The 19,064-nt window shown below is 48.7% G+C and overlaps 3 protein-coding genes, 1 long non-coding RNA gene and 3 other non-coding genes across 22 annotated transcripts; 6 read left to right on the top strand and 1 right to left on the bottom strand.

The window, feature by feature from the left end:
- The first annotated feature begins 213 nt into the window (after window positions 1–213).
- On the top strand, window positions 214–3,224 carry Tnfsf13 (TNF superfamily member 13). Of its 15 annotated transcripts, none has more exons than XM_087570427.1 (7): window positions 471–738; window positions 1,050–1,128; window positions 1,264–1,311; window positions 1,462–1,577; window positions 1,797–1,935; window positions 2,463–2,556; window positions 2,795–3,224. In XM_087570427.1, exons 1-7 carry the CDS (start codon window positions 508–510, stop codon window positions 2,856–2,858), a joined length of 771 nt encoding a protein of 256 aa, XP_087426553.1. In that variant the 5' UTR covers window positions 471–507; the 3' UTR covers window positions 2,859–3,224. The 15 variants fall into 15 exon arrangements, with proteins under 15 accessions (NP_001009623.1, XP_087426553.1, XP_087426552.1 ...); XM_087570426.1 differs by having other exon boundaries at window positions 1,459–1,577; XM_087570438.1 differs by having other exon boundaries at window positions 1,050–1,162.
- A 448-nt stretch (window positions 3,225–3,672) lies between these two features.
- Senp3 (SUMO specific peptidase 3) lies at window positions 3,673–12,586 on the top strand. Of its 2 annotated transcripts, none has more exons than XM_087571887.1 (11): window positions 3,673–3,962; window positions 4,775–5,482; window positions 6,283–6,522; window positions 6,613–6,724; window positions 7,073–7,220; window positions 7,335–7,382; window positions 7,989–8,066; window positions 11,136–11,273; window positions 11,442–11,525; window positions 11,629–11,679; window positions 12,007–12,586. In XM_087571887.1, the coding sequence occupies exons 2-11, from the start codon at window positions 4,786–4,788 to the stop codon at window positions 12,016–12,018; spliced, it is 1,608 nt and encodes a 535-aa protein (XP_087428013.1). In that variant the 5' UTR covers window positions 3,673–3,962; window positions 4,775–4,785; the 3' UTR covers window positions 12,019–12,586. The 2 variants fall into 2 exon arrangements, with proteins under 2 accessions (XP_087428013.1, NP_001013134.2); NM_001013116.2 differs by having other exon boundaries at window positions 3,801–3,962; window positions 12,073–12,586.
- Eif4a1l (eukaryotic translation initiation factor 4A1 like) lies at window positions 10,370–14,373 on the bottom strand. Its single transcript, XR_015631759.1, has 2 exons — window positions 13,506–14,373; window positions 10,370–10,783 (listed from the first exon to the last, which is right to left on the bottom strand). It is a non-coding gene; the product is annotated as a eukaryotic translation initiation factor 4A1 like (long non-coding RNA).
- On the top strand, window positions 13,429–18,934 carry Eif4a1 (eukaryotic translation initiation factor 4A1). Its single transcript, NM_199372.3, has 11 exons — window positions 13,429–13,467; window positions 14,745–14,793; window positions 14,954–15,086; window positions 15,428–15,567; window positions 16,604–16,772; window positions 17,094–17,203; window positions 17,294–17,437; window positions 17,514–17,651; window positions 17,737–17,826; window positions 18,069–18,148; window positions 18,255–18,934. Exons 1-11 carry the CDS (start codon window positions 13,445–13,447, stop codon window positions 18,397–18,399), a joined length of 1,221 nt encoding a protein of 406 aa, NP_955404.1. The 5' UTR covers window positions 13,429–13,444; the 3' UTR covers window positions 18,400–18,934.
- On the top strand, window positions 15,958–16,100 carry LOC120095433 (small nucleolar RNA SNORA48). The gene has a single exon (XR_015632495.1). It is a non-coding gene; the product is annotated as a small nucleolar RNA SNORA48 (small nucleolar RNA).
- On the top strand, window positions 16,854–16,995 carry Snord10 (small nucleolar RNA, C/D box 10). The gene has a single exon (XR_015632520.1). It is a non-coding gene; the product is annotated as a small nucleolar RNA SNORD10 (small nucleolar RNA).
- On the top strand, window positions 17,867–18,009 carry LOC148002933 (small nucleolar RNA SNORA67). Its single transcript, XR_015632457.1, has one exon. It is a non-coding gene; the product is annotated as a small nucleolar RNA SNORA67 (small nucleolar RNA).
- Window positions 18,935–19,064: the final 130 nt, after the last annotated feature.

The following is a 19,064-nucleotide window of genomic DNA, read 5'->3' as shown; positions in this document are numbered from 1 at the left end:
TGGCCCCTAGCCCCCCTTTTTTTTTCATTTCCAGTCACCCCTAACAAGCCTCCTCAAAGCTGTCATTTGTGCCTCAGGCAGAGAGAGAGTCCACCACACTCACCTTCTAAGGCTCATGCTGCTGAGCTTGTCCCCATTCCCTGCCCCTGGCACCATGCCCCATAACCAACCGACCTTCCCTCCTCCAACTTAGGGGCCGCCCCTGGGCTCCTGAACGCTGACCGCTCCTTCTGGGTGTCACGGCTGCCCTGCCCTTCCTAGATAATTGGCACCAAATTCTCCTGAGGCTTGGGGGGGAGGGGGCCAGGGGTGTCAGAGGGACACTAGCTGGGGATCAGGGGACTAATAGGACCCTAGCTTGATTTCTTCCTATTCTCAAGTTCCTTTTTATTTCTCCCTTGCGTAACTCGCTCTTCCCTTCTGCGCCTTTGCCTGTATTCCCACCCTCCCTGCTACCTCCTGGCCACCTCACTTGCAGCCCACAGCTGTCAGCAGGGTCCCTAGCTCATGCCAGCCTCATCTCCAGGCAACATGGGAGGCTCAGTCAGAGAGCCAGCCCTTTCGGTCACTCTTTGGTTGAGTTGGGGGGCAGTTCTGGGGGCTGTGACTTGTGCTGTCGCACTACTGATCCAACAAGCAGAGTTGCAGAGCCTAAGGCGGGAGGTGAGCCGGCTGCAGCGGAGTGGAGGAGCTTCCCAGAAGCGGGGAGAGCCTCCATGGCAGAGCCTCTGGGAACAGGTGAGTTAAGGGAGATGGGAATCTAGGGGTAAAGGGTGAATGGCAGAGGCTCTCAGAGCCTCTCAACCTGCAAACTTTCAAGTGAGTGCTAGAGGTGGCCCTGGATTGGGAAGTCAAGGGAACAGCCAGCCGTTCCAGGAAAATAAACAGTTAAAGATTAATGCCAAGAGCACCTGAAAGGCAGTCAGTGCCCAGACCAGGGGCCTATGACAGGTTCCTACATTTCAGCCATTCAGGCGTTGAGAAGGGCTGGGAAGGTTGTGTAAGATCCTTAACATCTTAGTCAAACTCTGGCCCTCTTTCATGAGCAGAGTCCTGATGTCCTGGGAGCCTGGAAGGATGGGGCCAAATCTCGGAGAAGGAGAGCAGTACTCACCCAGAAGCACAAGAGTGAGTGAGCCCTGGGGTTTCTGCAGGGTTGGAGGTGAGCCAGGAGCATGAGGAATGACGACCAGAGCTGAGGTGAGGGTGGAGGGTGGACTCCGGGGGCAGGTCAACACTGCTGTTTCCTCCTCCTTTCCTTAGAGAAGCAGTCCGTTCTGCATCTTGTTCCAATTAACATTACCTCCAAGGGTAAGCATTATTTGAAATAACCGCACTGGGAGGGGCACCAACCAGGAACTGTGGGGCTGGGGCCAAGAGAACCCTAGAAATGAGAAGGGAGAGAGCTCATGTGTATGAGGGTGAAGAAATGCTGACCTGCACACTCCTCACCTCTAGCAGACTCTGACATGACAGAGGTGATGTGGCAACCAGCTCTTAGGCGTGGGAGAGGCCTGGAGGCCCAAGGAGACACTGTTCGAGTCCGGGACACTGGAATTTATCTGCTATATAGTCAGGTAATCCCAGACAAGCCCTGAGCGACCAATGTGGACATGGAGACTGGCTTGTCTCTTCTATGTACCCTGTCTGTACTGAGGGTTTCCCTGATCACTCTGCTCATACCAAACCCAGAACAACCCCTCCTTATTGCCTGGCTCCACTACCAGTGATCCTATGGCCCCTAAGGACTGAACCGTGCCGTCCTGGTTTTCTTCAGCATCTCCCTCCTCTGACAGGTCCTGTTTCATGATGTGACTTTCACCATGGGTCAGGTGGTATCTCGGGAAGGCCAAGGGAGAAGGGAGACTCTATTCCGGTGTATCAAAAGTATGCCTTCTGATCCTGACCGTGCCTACAACAGCTGCTACAGTGCAGGTGAGAACTGTGGGGTCTGAAGAGGGTTGATCTGAATGAGCAGAGCAGGTCACATCCACTCAAGCAGAGCTGACTTGGTGTGGGGAATTATACGAGGGAGTTGGGAACTTGGGTGTAGAGACAAAACTGAAGACTGAAGAACAAGATTCCCAGGTCCTTGCAGGGAGAAAAGGCACAAGCCTATGAATGACTAGGTCCGTGCCTATAATCCCATGTTTGAAGCTGAAGTGGGAGTTTTACCCAAAATTCAAGATCAGCCCAGGCTACAGAATGAGGCTGTTTAAAAAATTAAAAAGGAAAGCCAGTGAGACGGCTCACTTAGGAGAGGTGCCTGCTCCATCTCTCACGACTCACTACCTGGGCTTGATGCCACAGAGCAGAAGGAAAACCGACTCTCCTAAGTGGTCTTCTGATCTCCTCCACACATGCACATGTTCCCCAACAAAACACTGAAAACATAAAAATCAAAATGGAGGAGGGGTTGGAGCAGGCAGAATGAAGCATCTGAAATGTTTTTCCCCCCTCAGGTGTCTTTCACTTACATCAAGGGGATATTATCACTGTCAAAATTCCTCGGGCAAACGCAAAACTTAGCCTTTCTCCACATGGAACATTCCTGGGGTTTGTGAAACTATGACTGTGCTATAAAGGTGGGGTTCCCATTCCAAGAACTGGCTAGACAAAGGACAGCAAGTGGTCAAGAACCGTTCTCCTTGGTTTTGACGTCTTGACTGTTGTTCCCCGCTTTGCCTTTCCCGATCCCACTATCTGGGTTCTGATTCCATAGATATTAAAGAAGTAGAATATTTTGTGTCTATCTCCCACATGGCCCCAAATTCTTTTGTTGTGTGTGTTAAAGGGGTTTTGTGCACTGTGCCAAGCCTTATCCACTGGACTGCATCCAGAACAGCACCACCATCTAGAGGCAGTTTGAGGAAAGAACACGGTCTCTGCTAGGGAAAACGTGTCCCTCGGCCACAACTCTTCAAGCCCCCTGCTTCAATGTACAAGAAGCCCGATTTTCACTATCTCACTATTGCGTCCAAATTCTTGTTACTGTCTAGAAAAAAAATGTATTTTAGGTGCCTCGACATCCATTCCATTCATGCTCCCCATTCCCCTAGCAAACTTCCGAGCTGAACATTGTGCTTCACCGCTTTAATCCCAGTACTCGGAGGCCTATTTCTATGTTAGCGGTCAACTTGGTCTAAATAGTGAGTTCCAGGCCATCCAGGGGTTACAGTGGTTGAGACCCTGTTTCAAACAAACAAATAAAAGACTCTACAAGATCGGACTGGTATTCGGGGAGTTTGTATGCACTGGACGCCCTGGCACACTGGTCGTGTCTCACTCTTTAATCAAGCCCTGCTTAAAGTTGAAAAAAAAAATCAAAATACAAAAACGTAACGTCCCGCCTCCGCCTCCCAAGCGCCTAGCCTCAGTCCAGTCCCTGCAGGGTCTCTGACTTCCTGGCCACGCGCTGGGAAGCCCACTGGATCACCCGAAGCTCAGGCCACGGAAGAGCAGGGAGTACCGTACGACTGCGACGTAGAGCGTGAGGCTGGCGCGACACGCAGGCGTAAAAGAGCGAGCAGTGGGACTGCCACACGCGGCAACCTAGGCGACTGTGCGCAGGCTCGGTTCAGCGTAGAGCTCGAGGGCGGGACCGTCCGGTGGCCTGGACGCTCTGAGGTAGGCGGGACTGAGCACGAGCCGGCGCCGCTCGCCGGGTGTGACGCACTAATTGTGCGCCGCCATCGGCGGTGGGCCTGGGGCTCGCGGGAGGGGAAGGAGGAGGAGGGGTGGTGGCGGTGGTGGTGGTGGTGGAGGTGGAGGTAGAGGTGGAGGCTAAAGCCGCGCTAGAGGCGGCCGCAGTGGGGCGGCACGAGCTTTGGCTTCGTGAATTGAAACGGCTCCGCCTGAGGACAGCAGGAGTGGCGGGGTCGCCGCCGTCCGAAAGATGAGCCGGAAAGCCTGAGGCGGAGACACCCGCCTTGGGGCCCGTGTGCCCGGCTTCCCCGCTCCTGGTGAGGACGCCCCTTCCCCTCCCCCCGCCCTTATGGCCTCTTCCATTTCTAGTCTTCCCTCGCACCTAACTGGGCCCAAGAGGCCCTTTAAAGGACTTAAGACCGTTGTGTGCCGAGTCGCCCAAGCTTTCAAACTATATTGCGGCTAGGAAGCATTCAGTTCTCCCAGGATAAGACTGGAGAGGGGCCGGTCTGCCAGGCCCCCACTGCTCTGTTCGGTCCCATCTCCTTAATTCGGTCGCTAAGCACCGATTCTATTCGCTTCCAGTTTTCTTCAACATCTTTCTTATCACTCTTATTTCCTGAGCCATAACCTCACCACCCTCCCCCACAACTAAGGCGTGTGTGTTCCCGTACCCCCATTATTATTCCAGGGTGAAAGAGAACTTCCCTCCCGTGACCAAAGTTTTCCTGGTGAAAGTTGTCTTCCCAGGTACCCGTATCCAGATTTTCTGGGCTGAGCCATCTCTTTTAGCAATGTAGCCCTCAGACTTGTCCTAAGGATACCCACAGCAGCATTAAAGCGAAGCCTGGAAATACTGGGTTTCATTCAGAGAGCTTAAAAATAAAATACCTAAGGCCTACCAGTTAGTCATTTTCTTTTGGTTCCCTACCTGGACAAGGGACGAAATGATGGAAGACTCTGAAGAGTTCCTTCTGGACGAGGTTGGCTGGGAAGAGCTGAAGTTATGAGATATTAGATTTTTCTTTATTTGTATCTGAAACCAGAGGGGAAATGCTGAAGAACATTTCCGATCTTGGAGGAAGGAGTAGGGTGTTCTCAGTTTGATAATCAAACTTTTGTTTTACAGGGCACTGAAAGATGAAAGAGACTATACAGGGGACCGGGTCTTGGGGGCCTGAGCCTCCGGGACCCGGCACCACTTACTCAAATCCCAGGCGAGAGCGTCTTCGTTGGCCCCTACCCCCAAAGCCCCGGCTCAAGTCAGGTGGTGGCTTTGGGCCAGATCCTGGGTCTGGGACCACAGTGCCAACTAGACGCCTCCCTGGCCCTCGGCCATCTTTTGATGCCTCAGCTAGTGAAGAAGAGGAAGAGGAGGAAGAAGAAGATGAGGAGGAAGTAGCGGCATGGAGGCTACCCCCTAGATGGGGCCAGCTGGGGACCTCCCAGCGTCCTCGGGCTCTCCGACCCTCTCATAGAAAAACCTGCTCACAGCGCCGGCGCCGAGCCATGAGAGCCTTCCAGATGCTGCTCTACTCAAAAAGCACCTCGCTGACATTCCACTGGAAGCTTTGGGGGCGCCACCGAGGCCGGCGGCGGAACCTCGCACACCCCAAGAACCATCTCTCACCCCAAGAAGGGGGTGCAACGCCACAGGTGCCATCACCCTGCTGTCGTTTTGACTCCCCACGGGGGCTACCCCCACCCCGGCTGGGTCTGCTAGGTGCTCTCATGGCAGAGGATGGGATGAGAGGGTCTCCACCAGTGCCCTCTGGGCCCCCCATGGAGGAAGATGGACTAAGGTGGACCCCAAAGTCTCCTCTGGACCCTGACTCGGGTAAGGTGGGAAATGGGAAGGGTGATGAGCCTGGAGCACCAGGAGTTTGTTGTCATGGTGAGCCTAAGAAAAGCAGAGAGAAGCTTCCAGAATATCTGGGAAATGATCTTAAAGCCTTATTTTTAAAGCCTGTCTAGGCACACACCCTTAATCGTAACGTTTTGGAATAAGACAGGAGAACAATGAATCAAGGCCCCACCTGGGCTGCAAAGAAAGATCCTATCCTGTGAGAGTTGGGGACTCTGGTTTTGAGCAGGCCTGGATGCCTGGGACACAGTGCTGGGAACAAATCCTTAGTAGCTGTCCTATGGTCTTCAGTACAGATTACAAAGGGAGCTATGGTTTAGGGAAATCAATGTTGTCCATTCCAAAGCTTTCTTCCTGTCAGGATATATGGATCTCCATAAGGTACTCACAGTTCTTGTGGAATATATCATTTGTAGAATTTAACATTTTTATTCAGAACATATTCTCTTTGTAGAACTCAAGCTAAATAATTAACACCCTTACCACTATTACTGAACTTCCTCATTCACTGTGCACTGTGTTAAGCATATATTGGCAGCAGACATTTCTGAAGTCTCTTGCTTTCCTCATGCTTATGAAGATGAAGATGACTTCCTTTAAAAATAAACTTTGGACATCCTTACGTTAGTCCTTAGTTAGAGGGGTTCTATATTCCATAAGGTTTACATTGCTAGATTCTGCTTCAGTCTGTGTTCTGTGGACTTACCATTTATATGCCTCAGTGCTTTTACTTGGCCAGGTTCTCATTCCTATTCTGTTTCTGTGCTTTATAGGTCTCCTCTCATGTACTCTACCCAATGGTTTTGGGGGACTGTCTGGTCCTGAAGGGGAGCGTAGCCTGGCACCCCCTGATGCCAGCATACTCATCAGCAATGTGTGCAGCATTGGAGACCACGTGGCTCAGGAACTTTTTCAGAGCTCGGACTTGGGCACTGCAGAAGAGGCAGATCGGCCAGGGGAGAAAGCTGGCCAGCATAGCCCCCTGCGGGAGGAACATGTGACCTGTGTGCAGAGTAAGGCTTTAGAAGACTTAGTCTCCTTTTGGCCAGTTCCTAGATCAGAGTCTAAAGGCCCCCACCTTACCCTCTCCTACTTCTATTTAGGTATCTTAGATGAATTCCTTCAAACTTATGGTAGCCTCATCCCCCTCAGCACTGATGAAGTTGTAGAGAAGTTGGAGGACATTTTCCAGCAGGAGTTCTCTACCCCCTCCAGGTGAGGCCTGAAGGCAGGTACCCTTTGAAGGAGGTCTGGGACCTTAGGGAAGGGAAGAGAAGGTTGATTCTTCTTCAGTGATGTGTTTGAGGAAGTAAGAGCTATAGCTGGAGCAGAGGAAGCTGCAGACAAAGTGCCCAGCCCTGTGAGAATTGGGAGGATCTTTGTGTAGGAAACTGTGAGACACTGAAAGTTTGTCCCTGAGCCTCTGTGGGGAGTGGGATACCATCAGAACAACTTGTGAAAAACAAAAGTTGTTTCACATGGTCATTCTAGACAGTAGTTCGTATTTCTGTCTGCTCCAGTCCCATTACCTCTTGTATGATTCCAAAACTTTGGCCTATGCAGGAAGAGTCTGGTACTACAGCTGATCCAATCTTACCAGCGGATGCCAGGCAACGCCATGGTAAGGGGCTTCCGGGTATCCTATAAACGACACGTGCTCACCATGGATGACTTGGGTACCTTATATGGACAGAACTGGCTCAATGACCAGGTAAGAGGAGGAAGCTAAAAAGGCTTGAAAAGGCTTTTGGAGAATGGAGCCTTTTGCATAGGGGAACCCTTTACCCATGCCACATTCTCCAGGGCACATTGCCTTTTTCCCCAGGTGATGAACATGTATGGAGACTTGGTTATGGACACAGTCCCTGAAAAGGTAAGCCCAAGTGGACCTTTTTGTGAGCCAGGGTTTTTGTATGTAGCCTTGGTTTTCCTGACCCAGCACTAACCAGATTTCTTAGTCTCTAGAACTATTGCAATCCTGAACAGTTTTTTTTTTTTTTTTAAGAATTATTTATTTTATGTAGATGAGTACACCGTAGCTGTCTTCAGACATAGGAGAAAGGGGCATCAGATCCCATTACAGATGGTTGTGAGCCACCATGTGCTTGCTGGGAATTGAACTCAGGACTTCTGCAAGAGTAGTCAGTGCTCTTAACCACTGAGACATCTCTCCAGCCCTCTGGGTAGTTTTTTTCCCTAAACATCCATTCTCATCTCTTCTAGGGATTGAAGTTTGGAGGGGGAGATAGTAAAGGGTAATCTATTCATTTTAAATCTGTAAGCCAATCTGTAGTGTTTTCCTGTTTAAATTGACATAGGAACTTACCTGTAAAAGGTTAAGAAAGAGTGCAGTGGTAGCGGTTGGAACCATTTCACTTGGGCTAAGTGAAATGGTATGGATTGGGAGGGGTGGAAGCCAATTTTGCAGGCAACTCTGAAGTCTTTAATTCTATTCAGCTTTTTTGTGTCTTTGGCACAGGTGCATTTCTTCAACAGTTTCTTCTATGATAAACTCCGTACCAAGGGTTATGATGGGGTAAAGAGGTGGACCAAAAATGTGAGTTATACATTTACAACTATTTGTATAGCATCTTGTTTCTAAAGAAAATTTAAGAGTTTTTCTTTCTATGAGTCCTTTCCCCAACTGGTAATTATTCTACAACATTAAATGTCTTATCTACATCTGTAGTAAGGCCTTCCACATAGTAGTCATCCTGTGCAGTCTGGGAAACAGGGTTTGAAGCAAAAGGAATAGCAAATACTTCAGAGCCAGAGAGAAAATGAATATTTTGACACAGTGACTAAGGTGTGAGGCATGTAAGGTAGAGTGACAAGGATGGAGGTTGTTCTATGTTTCTTGTGTGGATGTAAGTGCATGCCATGGTGTATGTGGAGGTTAGAAGTTAACTTGTAAGAGTCAGTTCTTTCCTTTTGTAATGTGGGTTCCAGAGCCCCAACTCAGGGAGTCGGGCTTGGTGGAAGCACCGTTACCCTGCCAGCCTAGCCATGCTTCCTGTTTGATGTTCCCATGTGTTGATAGAATAAAAGGAGAGAGTAGTCCAGGTAAAGTACCTGGGCTGGAGTGCCAAAAGGAGAGATGAGAGGAGGTTAATTTAAGGTAGAACTGGTAGACATTTTTAGCAGGTTTCATGTGGGATAAAGAGATCAGTGGAGGATTATATCTGGGTTTTGGGCTTAAGTGATGGTAAAAATTGGGGCAGGAGCAGATGTGCATGGATTCAAGAATTTCCATAAGTTTCTCTGTCCTGTTATGAAAGGCCATGAAATTTCAACAGTGACAAAGGAACATTGGTTCTAACACCCACATATCTTACTCCTGTTACCTAATACTGCCTTTCCATCGTCTCCCCCCCTCCCCCCAAGAAAGTAGCTACAACTGTAGCCATATGTCACTCACCCTTGGACCATAACCCCAGCCCGAGCCTCAGGATTTAGTTTTTTGTGCTCAGAATTATTCAGAGACCTGTTGAGTCTTGTTTCTTCCAGTAGAAGCAAAAGTGATGTACAGTCTAAACCTCCTTAGCCTTCGGTGTATCTGAGATAAATGTAAAGGTGCTTGTGCCAAGCCTGAGTTTGATCCCTGGGACTCACATGGTGGAAGGAGAGAAGCAGCTTGTCCTCTGACTTCCACACATGTAACTCTGGCATGTATACCCCCTTCCTCTCAATAATAAAAATGTAATAAAAAATTTAAGTCTTTCCTGTGCTGTTGCTTCCTTCTGTGACCTTGAGCAATTACTTTCCCAATGTCTTGAGTGACACAAGAACTTGGTGGTAGCATGAGTGTAAACATTAACTGAGCATTTCTTTCAGGCCATGTGTTCTATGTGATCTAGTTTACTCCCTATAATGAATGAGGGACGGTATTTTTGCTGTCTCCCTCTTACAGATAAGGAAAGTCATAGAAGGTTAAGTAGGTTGCTCATGGTCGTAGACTAGAACTAGAAAGTGTAGAAGCTGAGTTTCAACCCTGTCAGTGTGGCATCAAAATCATGAACCTGTTTTGTTTGTTTGTTTGTTTGTTTTTTGGTTTTTTTTTTGTTTTAAATTATTATATGTGTGTAGGTAGGTGTTTTGTTTGAGTAAATTTATCAGCACCACATGCATGCAGCACCATAGAGGCCAGAAGTGGGCATCAAATCCCTGAAACTCAAGTTACAGATGGTTGTGAGCTACCATATGGGTGCTGGGACTTGAACTCAGTTTCTCAGGAAGAACAGCCAGTGCTCTTACTAGCCATTTGTGCAGCTCCAGAGTCTGGGTTCTTAACCTAAACTTTTCCCTTTAATGTATAAGTACCTGGTAGTAGACAGGGTCTCACATAGTAGAGGCTGGTGTGGTTTGCCCTGAAGTTATCTGTATTTTGATGCTAATTCCACTGCCCCAAGGACAGCTGCCTAGTCAAGGACTCAAAACTCTGGTGACTTCACCAGAACCACTTTCCCATTGAATTTGTAAAGTACAGGTGAGGGGCAGGTACAGGATAGAAGCAGGCTGCCTGTCATTGGAGGAGAAGGAAGGATGGGTGGGAGATAAGTTTGAAGGAAGAGGAGGAGACAGGAGAGAGGAGAGGGTGAGAAGCCATGGCAGGTGATGTTAAGATTCTGCTCTGTGTATTTACAGGCTGTTATTAATGTTCCTAGGGATGGATGATACTGGGATTTTTATGTTTTTTTGTATGTTTTTTGTATATTTGTAAGTGGGCAATTATATCTTATCAATTGGATCTAAGATTACTGTGTTGTGTGTTCTTTTATGTGAGGGTTTGAGTGTAGGAAAGTGTGCGACTGGGATGTGTTTCCGCCAAGATATCTAGCAGATCTTGGGATACCAAGGTGCGGACCTAGCGGGGAAAAAGACATCCATACTTTTTTATTTTTATATTTTTACAACAGGCTGGCCCTTGAACTCTTTATTCTACTTTCCTTCTTTCCTTCCTTCCTTTCTTTCTTTCTTTCTTCACCATCAAATATCTCAACATCAGTCAAGTGTGAGAAGCAGGAGAATCTCTTGTGAGTTTGAAGCTAGCCTGGTCTACATAGTGAGTTCCAAAATACCCAGTGCTAAGTAGAGAGACCATGTCTCAAAAAAACAAAAACCCAAAAACAAAACAAAACAAAAACAAACAAACAAAAAAGGCCAGGGGTAGTTGTAATGCCAATGCTATGGAGGTGAAGGTAAGTGGGTTCCTTGGACTTGCTGGCCAGCCCGCCAAGGTTTCTTGCTGAATCCTAGGTGAGGAAAGGACCCGTCCTAAAACAAAAAAGGTGGACATTGTCTGAAGAGTAACACTCAAGGGTTATCTTCTGGCCTGTATATCCACGGAACACAAAACACATACACACAGAACCTAACCAACAGGGTAGGGATGGGATTCAGCAGTAGAGTGCTTGCTACAGACCCTGAATTGTATCCCAAACACTCCTGCTCTCTCCCCCGCCCCCAAATAAAAAAACCTTCCAAAAGTACTAGCATCTGATGCTGAGCCTTGCCACATAGCCCATGGATTCTGTAACTCCTTTGCTTGTTCCATATTTTCTTTAGAATCCTCATGGTAATCAGTAGGGTTTTATGTTAAATCTGATTTCCAGCACTCTCTTTTCAGGTGGACATCTTCAATAAGGAACTATTGCTAATCCCCATCCATCTGGAGGTGCACTGGTCCCTTGTCTCAGTTGATGTAAGGCGACGCACCATCACCTACTTTGACTCACAGCGAACTCTAAACCGCCGCTGCCCCAAGGTTTGAGGTTGTGGGGGACAGGTAGTAAAGGTGCAGGGAGCCAACCATTTCAGGACGACGTGTGGGCTTGGAGTCTGAGGAGTGGGCACGGCATTTCCCACCAGCATACTCTGTATTACATTGGTAAGTGATTAAGGTATCCCTTTCTTTTTCCTTATACCCACATAGCATATTGCCAAGTATCTACAGGCAGAGGCAGTAAAAAAAGACCGACTGGATTTCCACCAGGGCTGGAAAGGTTACTTCAAAATGGTGAGTTTCCAGAGAGAAATGGACTAGTTTGATGGAGGAAGCAATTGAATTCATAACCTCAAGGAGTCTCTCAGTGAACAGATTCTTGCTTTCTATTCCCTAGAATGTGGCCAGGCAGAATAATGACAGTGACTGTGGTGCCTTTGTGTTACAGGTAAGTAGATAAGGTCTTTCTAACTCCCATGTCAGTGGCTTAGGGGTTGTTGGTGGCTCTTGCCTCAGTTGGTTCAGTCAATTGCACATGTGTTAGGTAGAACACAGAAGCCCTGGTTTCATTGGTCTTCTTTGGTCCTTTCCTTCTCCATCCTCAGCTGGGACTGATTCCTTATATCGAGGCGTCCCAATATACTTCTCCCAACTAAATGTACATTCTCCTATTTAAACACTAGATACATTATGTAGGCTTAGACTCTAATGCCAGTCTGTATGAGAAACAGGTATTTTCTGAAAAATTAAGATATATTTTGTGTGAAATGTGTAGCACAGGTCCTGACTTGGGAGGGATGCTCAGTAAATCGTTCTCATGGCCTGCTTTGTTAACACCCAGTACTGCAAGCACCTGGCCCTGTCTCAGCCATTCAGCTTCACCCAGCAGGATATGCCCAAACTCCGTCGTCAGATCTACAAGGAACTGTGTCACTGCAAACTCACTGTGTGAGCCACATACCCCAGACCCTTAGCTCATTAATGGGCAGGGGAACAAGGGAGACCCTTCCTAAGAAACTCCAGTTCCTTTTTGTTTCTCCACCCAATTCCCTTTGGATTTTCATATTTAAATGTTTGATTTCTGTATTTTGTTTTCTTTGCGAGTATGTTGATTTCTGATGGGAAGGGAATGGCCACATAAATGTCCCCTTCTCCCTTTCTAGGGGAATGTTGCCTTGTGGCCTAGGTGAAGCATTCACTCCTCCTTCCATGTTCTGAGGGCAGGAAAGCAGTGTGGGGGTGGTGGGCACAAAGGGATTACTGCCTGCCAGATCTTCAAACTTTTTTTTATATATATAAATATATATAAAAATGCCACGGTCCTGCTCTGGTCAATAAAGGATCCTTTGAAGATATGCAAGTGGTGGTCTTCCTTGAGGGGCCTTAAAATAGTGGATGTGCTTTATCTCAGGCCTTCAAGCTAATGCTATTAGCTATCCCCTTTTCAGGTCTTCATCTTAGAAACCAGCTTTTTATATATGCCAATCCCAGGGGAGCAGATGGCAGTAAGGATGTGAATTACAACTCATGAATAAAGGAGCCTAGGAGAAACTGGGAACAGACACTAAATGAGCCAGTGATGTTGAGTGGGTCAAGATCCCTGACAGATTATCTGCCCTGCTCCCGCCCTAATGCCCTTTTGCCCAAAAATGGATTCCATCCTTTTTCTCCAGTCGGGGAAACTTACTATCCAATGAAATATCGCTACTGTTCTGTCATTCTGCTGAACCAAATACACCATTCTTTCCTGAACCGAAGAATAAATAAAACTTGTATCCTGTAGAAACCTGGGTAAAGGAAAGTGGCAGTCCAGACTGCCCGGAAGTCCCTGGAGGCTAAGGCCTCACCCCCGTGGCTTGATAGGACCTGCTGAGCCACATGACTAAGGCACGATCGCCTCCGCACGTGTAAAGGTGCTGGGTTCCAAGATGGCTGCCCCGCCGCGAGGCCCGACTTAAGTATGTCACTTCCGCACCAGCAAGAAAGGCGGGCCCTTCAGCCAATGAGGCTGCAGGGCGGGGCTCAGCCATGATAGGCTTTCAAACTACCCAATAGGGCGTCCGAGCTAAAGCGCCTACAAAGTAACGTCACGTCGAGTTGCAGAGCGCCGGCAGGCGGGGCAGAGGCGGCCAAGCCAATGCGATGGCTGGGGCGGGGTCGGACGCTCTATAAGTTGTCGATAGGCGGGCACTCCGCCCTAGATTCTAAGGATCATGTCTGCGAGTCAGGATTCTCGGTAAGAAAGGCATTTGCAAGAGGTTAATGGCTACTTACCCCGCAGCTCCCTTCCGAAGGTCCCGCCGGGGAAAAGTTGAGAGACCCATCGCACCAAACCTACCAGGTTGCGGGAGAATCGAACCGGGAGGAACCGTCCGGGGAGGGGGGGGAAATCCCATGGCCGACGCTGACACCAGTGTGGATACGGGAAAGGACGGCCTGGATAGGGCGGAGGGCGCGAGGTTCGTCACGAGGCCTCGGCCTGTGGGGATGCCGTACGCGAAGCTTGGGTACTGAAAGGCAAGATGAGGTCGCGACATAACGTGGGAAAAAGAAGAGGCGGCTGTGCGGCCCGGAGCCGGCTGGTCTGGTTGCCTCCCTATGTTGGGCAGGGCGTGCGCGCGAGGGTTCCGAAGAATTCTGGCGGTACCACTCGCGACAAGCAGGGGTGCCTGGGTCTTCAGCGAGTCCCTTCGTCGCGCTTGGAATGTGGGTCGGGGAAGAAGAAACCGGCCGTTCGGGGTGCTGGTTTTCTTGACGGCCAGGACAGAGCCTAACCCGAAGGAGCGGCCGCGTGAGGCACCAGGAGCCCACCCGGCGCCGGGCGGGCGGGTCCATTTTGCCGCACAAGCCGGGCAATTGGCAAACTGCGGATGGGCAGGTCCACTTTCCTTCGGGGGTGAGCGGCCTGAGGTATGGGAGGGCGACGCCATTTCTCGACGGGGGCGGGCGGGCTGCGGATTGTTCCATGGCGGGGGAGACGCCACCGAGTGGCGGAGCGAAAGAGCACATGGCCGCTTGAGAGATTCCCCTCCCCCAGTCTGCTTCGCTTGTCTGTTGTGCAATCTCCCCCTTTGCTAGCGCGGCTGGGGCTCATTGTGCGCGAGGCCGCCACCGCCCGCGGCCTCCCACATCCGGGTACTGTGGAGGGGGGCCGGCCGGAGGGAGTGGGGGAGGGCGCGGGCGGCATGACGTGGGGGGGAAGGGGACGGCCCACCCACGGAACTTGGAGGTGGAAGGCGGGACTTCCGGTGGCCTTGGTGTTCCGGATGGAGGTGCACACGCTTTGATCCGCCAGACCCAGAACATGTGGGCCTGGCAGCAAAGACCGCATCTCGGCGCCGTGTGTGTGTGAATGAACTCCTCTACAGCCCCTTGATCTTAAAGGAGGGTCACCCTAAAGTGCCTCTGGATGGTCCTTTGGGAATAAGTGGGAGTGTTGGATCGGGAATGGGCTAGTTGCTTGCATGCTCTAAATCAAAGCATGAAAAAAAAACTAGTGCTTTGAATCAACAGATCCAGAGACAATGGCCCCGATGGGATGGAGCCGGAAGGCGTCATCGAGGTAAGACTAGAATCTGTGGTCGCCACTTTATTATGTCCGAACAGGCATTTCCTTATGGTGACATAGACCTTAGATATTTAGGACGGTGGAACAGAGCAGTAGGGTGGGGCGACTGCAGCTTTTGTATAAACTAAATTTATTCATTTTTGGTATCCTGCAGAGTAACTGGAATGAGATTGTGGATAGCTTCGATGACATGAATCTCTCAGAATCCCTCCTCCGTGGTATTTATGCCTATGGTTTTGAGAAGCCCTCTGCCATCCAGCAGCGAGCTATTCTTCCTTGTATCAAGGGTAAGACTCATTATCAGGCTAGATATGGACTGTCCTGATCTGCATAGTGTGTATGGGGTTGGTGGTGGGCATAGCAATGGGGGTTGGGGGGACAACAAATTACCTTTCCTAGCTTCTTGGTTCTGGGGTTTTATTTTGTCATGCCTTAGAGGGGGTTGCCATTTCCAATTCGAGGCCTTTATTATTGCTTTATGTCTAACCTAGCCAGCTGTGTTTGAGTTCATAATGTTCTGGTAGATGGCACCAGCCTTGTTCCATTACTGATGTCAGGAAGTCTCACAGGTGTCCTCTGAGCCTAAGGTGCAGACTTTTTACACATCTAACTCTTGATCTGGTTGTAGGTTATGATGTGATTGCTCAAGCCCAGTCTGGGACTGGGAAAACAGCTACATTTGCCATATCCATTCTGCAGCAGATTGAATTAGATCTAAAGGCCACTCAGGCTTTGGTTCTGGCACCCACTCGTGAATTGGCTCAGCAGGTAAGATTGGTGTTTCCAATTCTATATGACTGCTTTAAGAGTTCAAGAAGAGTCTGCCAGTGGTGATGATACTGGTGACCCAGGCATGTGGAGCACTTCAATTTTAAGGCCAGTCTGGTCTACAAAACTAGTTCCAGGACAGCCAACACTTAGAGAAAGCTTGTCTTAAAGAGACAATTAGAAGATCAGGTCAGGTACGCTCTTGTATGCCACTGGGATTTGTTGACAGCTTCTAGATCTATTGAGATTGGTTTGCCTAATTACTAACAACTTTTCTACCAGGAAAAAAAAGCACTTTAAATCCATTTTCTGAGTCAAATAAGGAAGGGAAGAGTATTGTTAGAATCTAGCTGGCTGGGCAGGTTAAACTGTGTTTACAACAAACATACCACCCCCTGGACATGGGCAAGGAGACACCATGTTGGTGGTGTTGTTCCTATATCAGTCAGGGGCAGAGCAGATGTAGGCCTTTGTTCATCCTAGCTTGATGCCTGGCTTGGTGGCCAAAGCTGTTTCATGCCTAGGGCACATGAAATCCTGGTGCTAGTCTGTTAACTACTATTTCAAGCCTAGTGATCACTGAAGCAAGCATCTGGGTAGCAATGTAAGCAAGACGTGATAAGAGGATTGACACCTTAGAACCCTGTAGATCTACTTATTTTGGGGGTTTGCTTATGAGCTCAGCATGGATCACTAAGTCTTGGTTCTGTAGCAGGGATGGAATAATCACCTTGTGGGTATAGATAGGGCTGTGTTCATAATCTCAGCCTTTGGAATGGAGTAGTAGGATGTAGTGTGAGTTGTTTGTAGAGCTGGCCTGGTTTTTATGAGGCTGCATGTAGAGTGGGAAACTTACTGTGAACCTGTGTGGACGGATCCAGCATTGCCATTTGGTGGCGGTATTGGTGGTGTTGGAAGAGGATTAAGTGGATTCCTGTTTCTCAGTTGCTAAGAGTGGGATAATTCCTGTCTGTAATAAGAAAGACTTAACTCACTGGTACTGCCCAAGTTAATGTAGATGCCTTTCTACATTTAGATTCAAAAGGTGGTTATGGCACTGGGAGACTACATGGGTGCCTCTTGTCATGCCTGTATTGGGGGCACCAACGTGCGTGCTGAGGTGCAGAAGCTGCAAATGGAAGCTCCCCATATCATCGTGGGCACCCCTGGCCGGGTGTTCGATATGCTTAACCGGAGATACCTGTGTGAGTGCCATGGAACAGTTGTTGGGCTCTTTTCTACATTTCATTTCCTTGGATGAGTTTTCCTTTAGTTGGAATTGAGTTGCTCTGTGATGAACCCCATGCGTGTCATCTGAGCCTGGCTTCCCTGTTAACCTTAGCCCAGGTAGTGTTCTACTTACCAGGGCTTTTGCATGACCTATCAGGGAAGCCGAGGGCAAAGGATCAGTCCTTGCATTCTGAGAGCAGACTGTCTGCCTTCTGCCTGCCTTATCAAGAGACCTCAATATATTTCACATTTGTCTGATTACTATATGTTGGGGTTTTTTTTTTCCTGCCATCTAGCACCCAAATACATCAAGATGTTCGTCCTGGATGAAGCAGATGAAATGCTAAGCCGTGGGTTCAAGGATCAGATCTATGATATATTCCAAAAGCTCAACAGCAACACACAGGTAAAACAGATGGTGTTGGAGGGACGGTGGCTCGGTTGTGATTTGATTGTACAGTGCACTCAATCATGGCTGGGGCATTTTTCCCACTAGGTAGTTTTGCTGTCTGCCACAATGCCTTCTGATGTCCTTGAGGTGACTAAGAAGTTCATGAGAGACCCTATTCGGATTCTTGTCAAGAAGGAAGAGTTGACCCTGGAGGGTATCCGCCAATTCTACATCAATGTGGAACGAGAGGTGGGGCCCAGTGCAGGAGGCGGGCCTGGTAATAAGTGTTGGGTATAGCTCCTGATTGATGTTTCCTGATCTCCAGGAGTGGAAGCTCGACACATTGTGTGACTTGTATGAAACACTGACCATCACCCAGGCAGTAATCTTTATTAATACCAGAAGGAAGGTGGACTGGCTCACTGAGAAGATGCATGCCCGGGATTTCACAGTTTCTGCCATGGTGAGTTTTCTCAGTCTTGTTAATGATAGATGTGTCTTTGTGTGTTAGGAGCCTTATGCTAGCTGCTCCTAACCTTGTTTTCCAGCATGGAGATATGGACCAAAAGGAACGAGACGTGATCATGAGGGAGTTCCGGTCTGGCTCTAGCAGAGTATTAATTACCACTGACCTGTTGGTGAGTAGATGCTCTTTTAAGGAAAGAAAGGGAGAAAATAGCCCAAGGTGATTCCCTCTCCAAAGGGCTGACTATGTGCCCTTTTTAGGAACGTAGCAACTTGGAAGAAAGCCAGGCATGTCCAAGGTCTCTGGGGAACAAGGAATACTTGTTTCCTTTGCCCTCCTTTGGCAGCCTACATATATGCTTACTAAATTAGGGTTGATAGTGTCCTCTGATGGCTTTATTCTTTCTTGACCTAGGCCAGAGGCATTGATGTGCAGCAGGTCTCCCTAGTCATCAATTATGACCTTCCCACCAACAGGGAAAACTACATCCACAGGTATTTACCTGGTCTGACAGATCAAACACTCCCTGTGCTTAAAAAAAAAAAAACACGTTCCTTTCCCCAACCTAACGCCTTTTTAAACTAACCTCCCCCCCCCCAGAATTGGTCGAGGTGGTCGGTTTGGCCGGAAAGGTGTGGCTATTAACATGGTGACAGAAGAAGACAAGAGGACTCTTCGAGACATTGAGACTTTCTACAACACCTCCATTGAAGAGATGCCCCTCAACGTTGCTGACCTCATTTGAGGGGCTGTCCTGCTACCTGGCCCTAGCCCAGGGTTCAGTCCTGGGGGCAGGGCTGAGGAACAGCTGGAGGGGGGAGGGAAGGGAGCCAAGGGATGGACATCTTGTTTTTGTTTTTTTGTTTTGTTTTTTTTTTCTCTCTCTCTCTCTCTTTGAATAAATGTCACTTTTTGAGGCAAAAAGAAGGAACCGTGAACATTTTAGACACCCTTTTCTTTGGGGTAGGCTCTGCCCCAGGCGCCGTCTCCTTCCCCCCCAAACACTAATGCATTTCCCTAACCTAATCACCTCATTCCTAAAGGCTTTCCTACCCCAGCCAAATCTCCAAAAGTGAGTCAAGGGGCTAAAACATGGCTGGCCTCATTTGCTGGACCAAATCTACAGGGAGAACCCCCTGAATGAGGTTGTCCAGGGACTTGTCCCCAGGTGAGGGGAGCAGGGGAGAGAAAATGGTAGCCATTTTTACATTGTTTTGTATAGTATTTATTGATTCAGGAAACAAACACAAAATTCTGAATAAAATTACTTGGAAACTGCCTGTTTGGGCTTCTTGTTTCTTCCCTTCCCTCTCCTGCAGTTACTAGTGTGGTTCAGCTGCCCCTGCACTAGTTCTTTCCTGAATTTGCCATGTTGCTTCCTGAAATACCAAATGACCCACACTACTGAAA

The sequence above is a fragment of the Rattus norvegicus genome, chromosome 10, assembly GCF_021556685.1.
Source record: "Rattus norvegicus strain SHRSP/BbbUtx chromosome 10, alternate assembly SHRSP_T2T, whole genome shotgun sequence".
Classification (NCBI taxonomy): Eukaryota; Metazoa; Chordata; class Mammalia; order Rodentia; family Muridae; genus Rattus; species Rattus norvegicus.
The sequence above is the reverse complement of the archived record's forward strand: the minus strand, read 5'-3'. Positions and strand labels throughout refer to the sequence as shown.

What these genes read in the sequence shown, in the direction of transcription:
- Tnfsf13 (XM_087570426.1), top strand. Translation starts at nt 508, where the DNA reads ATGCCAGCCTCATCTCCAGGCAACATGGGAGGCTCAGTCAGAGAGCCA. An exon ending in TTTATCTGCTATATAGTCAG is followed by an intron (nt 1,578 to 1,796) that starts GTAATCCCAGAC and finishes CTCCTCTGACAG; the next exon opens with GTCCTGTTTCATGATGTGAC. An exon ending in CCACATGGAACATTCCTGGG is followed by an intron (nt 2,557 to 2,794) that starts GTTTGTGAAACT and finishes TGTGTGTTAAAG; the next exon opens with GGGTTTTGTGCACTGTGCCA.
- Senp3 (NM_001013116.2), top strand. Translation starts at nt 4,786, where the DNA reads ATGAAAGAGACTATACAGGGGACCGGGTCTTGGGGGCCTGAGCCTCCG. An exon ending in ACATGTGACCTGTGTGCAGA is followed by an intron (nt 6,523 to 6,612) that starts GTAAGGCTTTAG and finishes ACTTCTATTTAG; the next exon opens with GTATCTTAGATGAATTCCTT. An exon ending in GAGTTCTCTACCCCCTCCAG is followed by an intron (nt 6,725 to 7,072) that starts GTGAGGCCTGAA and finishes TGGCCTATGCAG; the next exon opens with GAAGAGTCTGGTACTACAGC.
- Eif4a1 (NM_199372.3), top strand. Translation starts at nt 13,445, where the DNA reads ATGTCTGCGAGTCAGGATTCTCG. An exon ending in ACATCAATGTGGAACGAGAG is followed by an intron (nt 17,438 to 17,513) that starts GTGGGGCCCAGT and finishes CCTGATCTCCAG; the next exon opens with GAGTGGAAGCTCGACACATT. An exon ending in ATTTCACAGTTTCTGCCATG is followed by an intron (nt 17,652 to 17,736) that starts GTGAGTTTTCTC and finishes CTTGTTTTCCAG; the next exon opens with CATGGAGATATGGACCAAAA.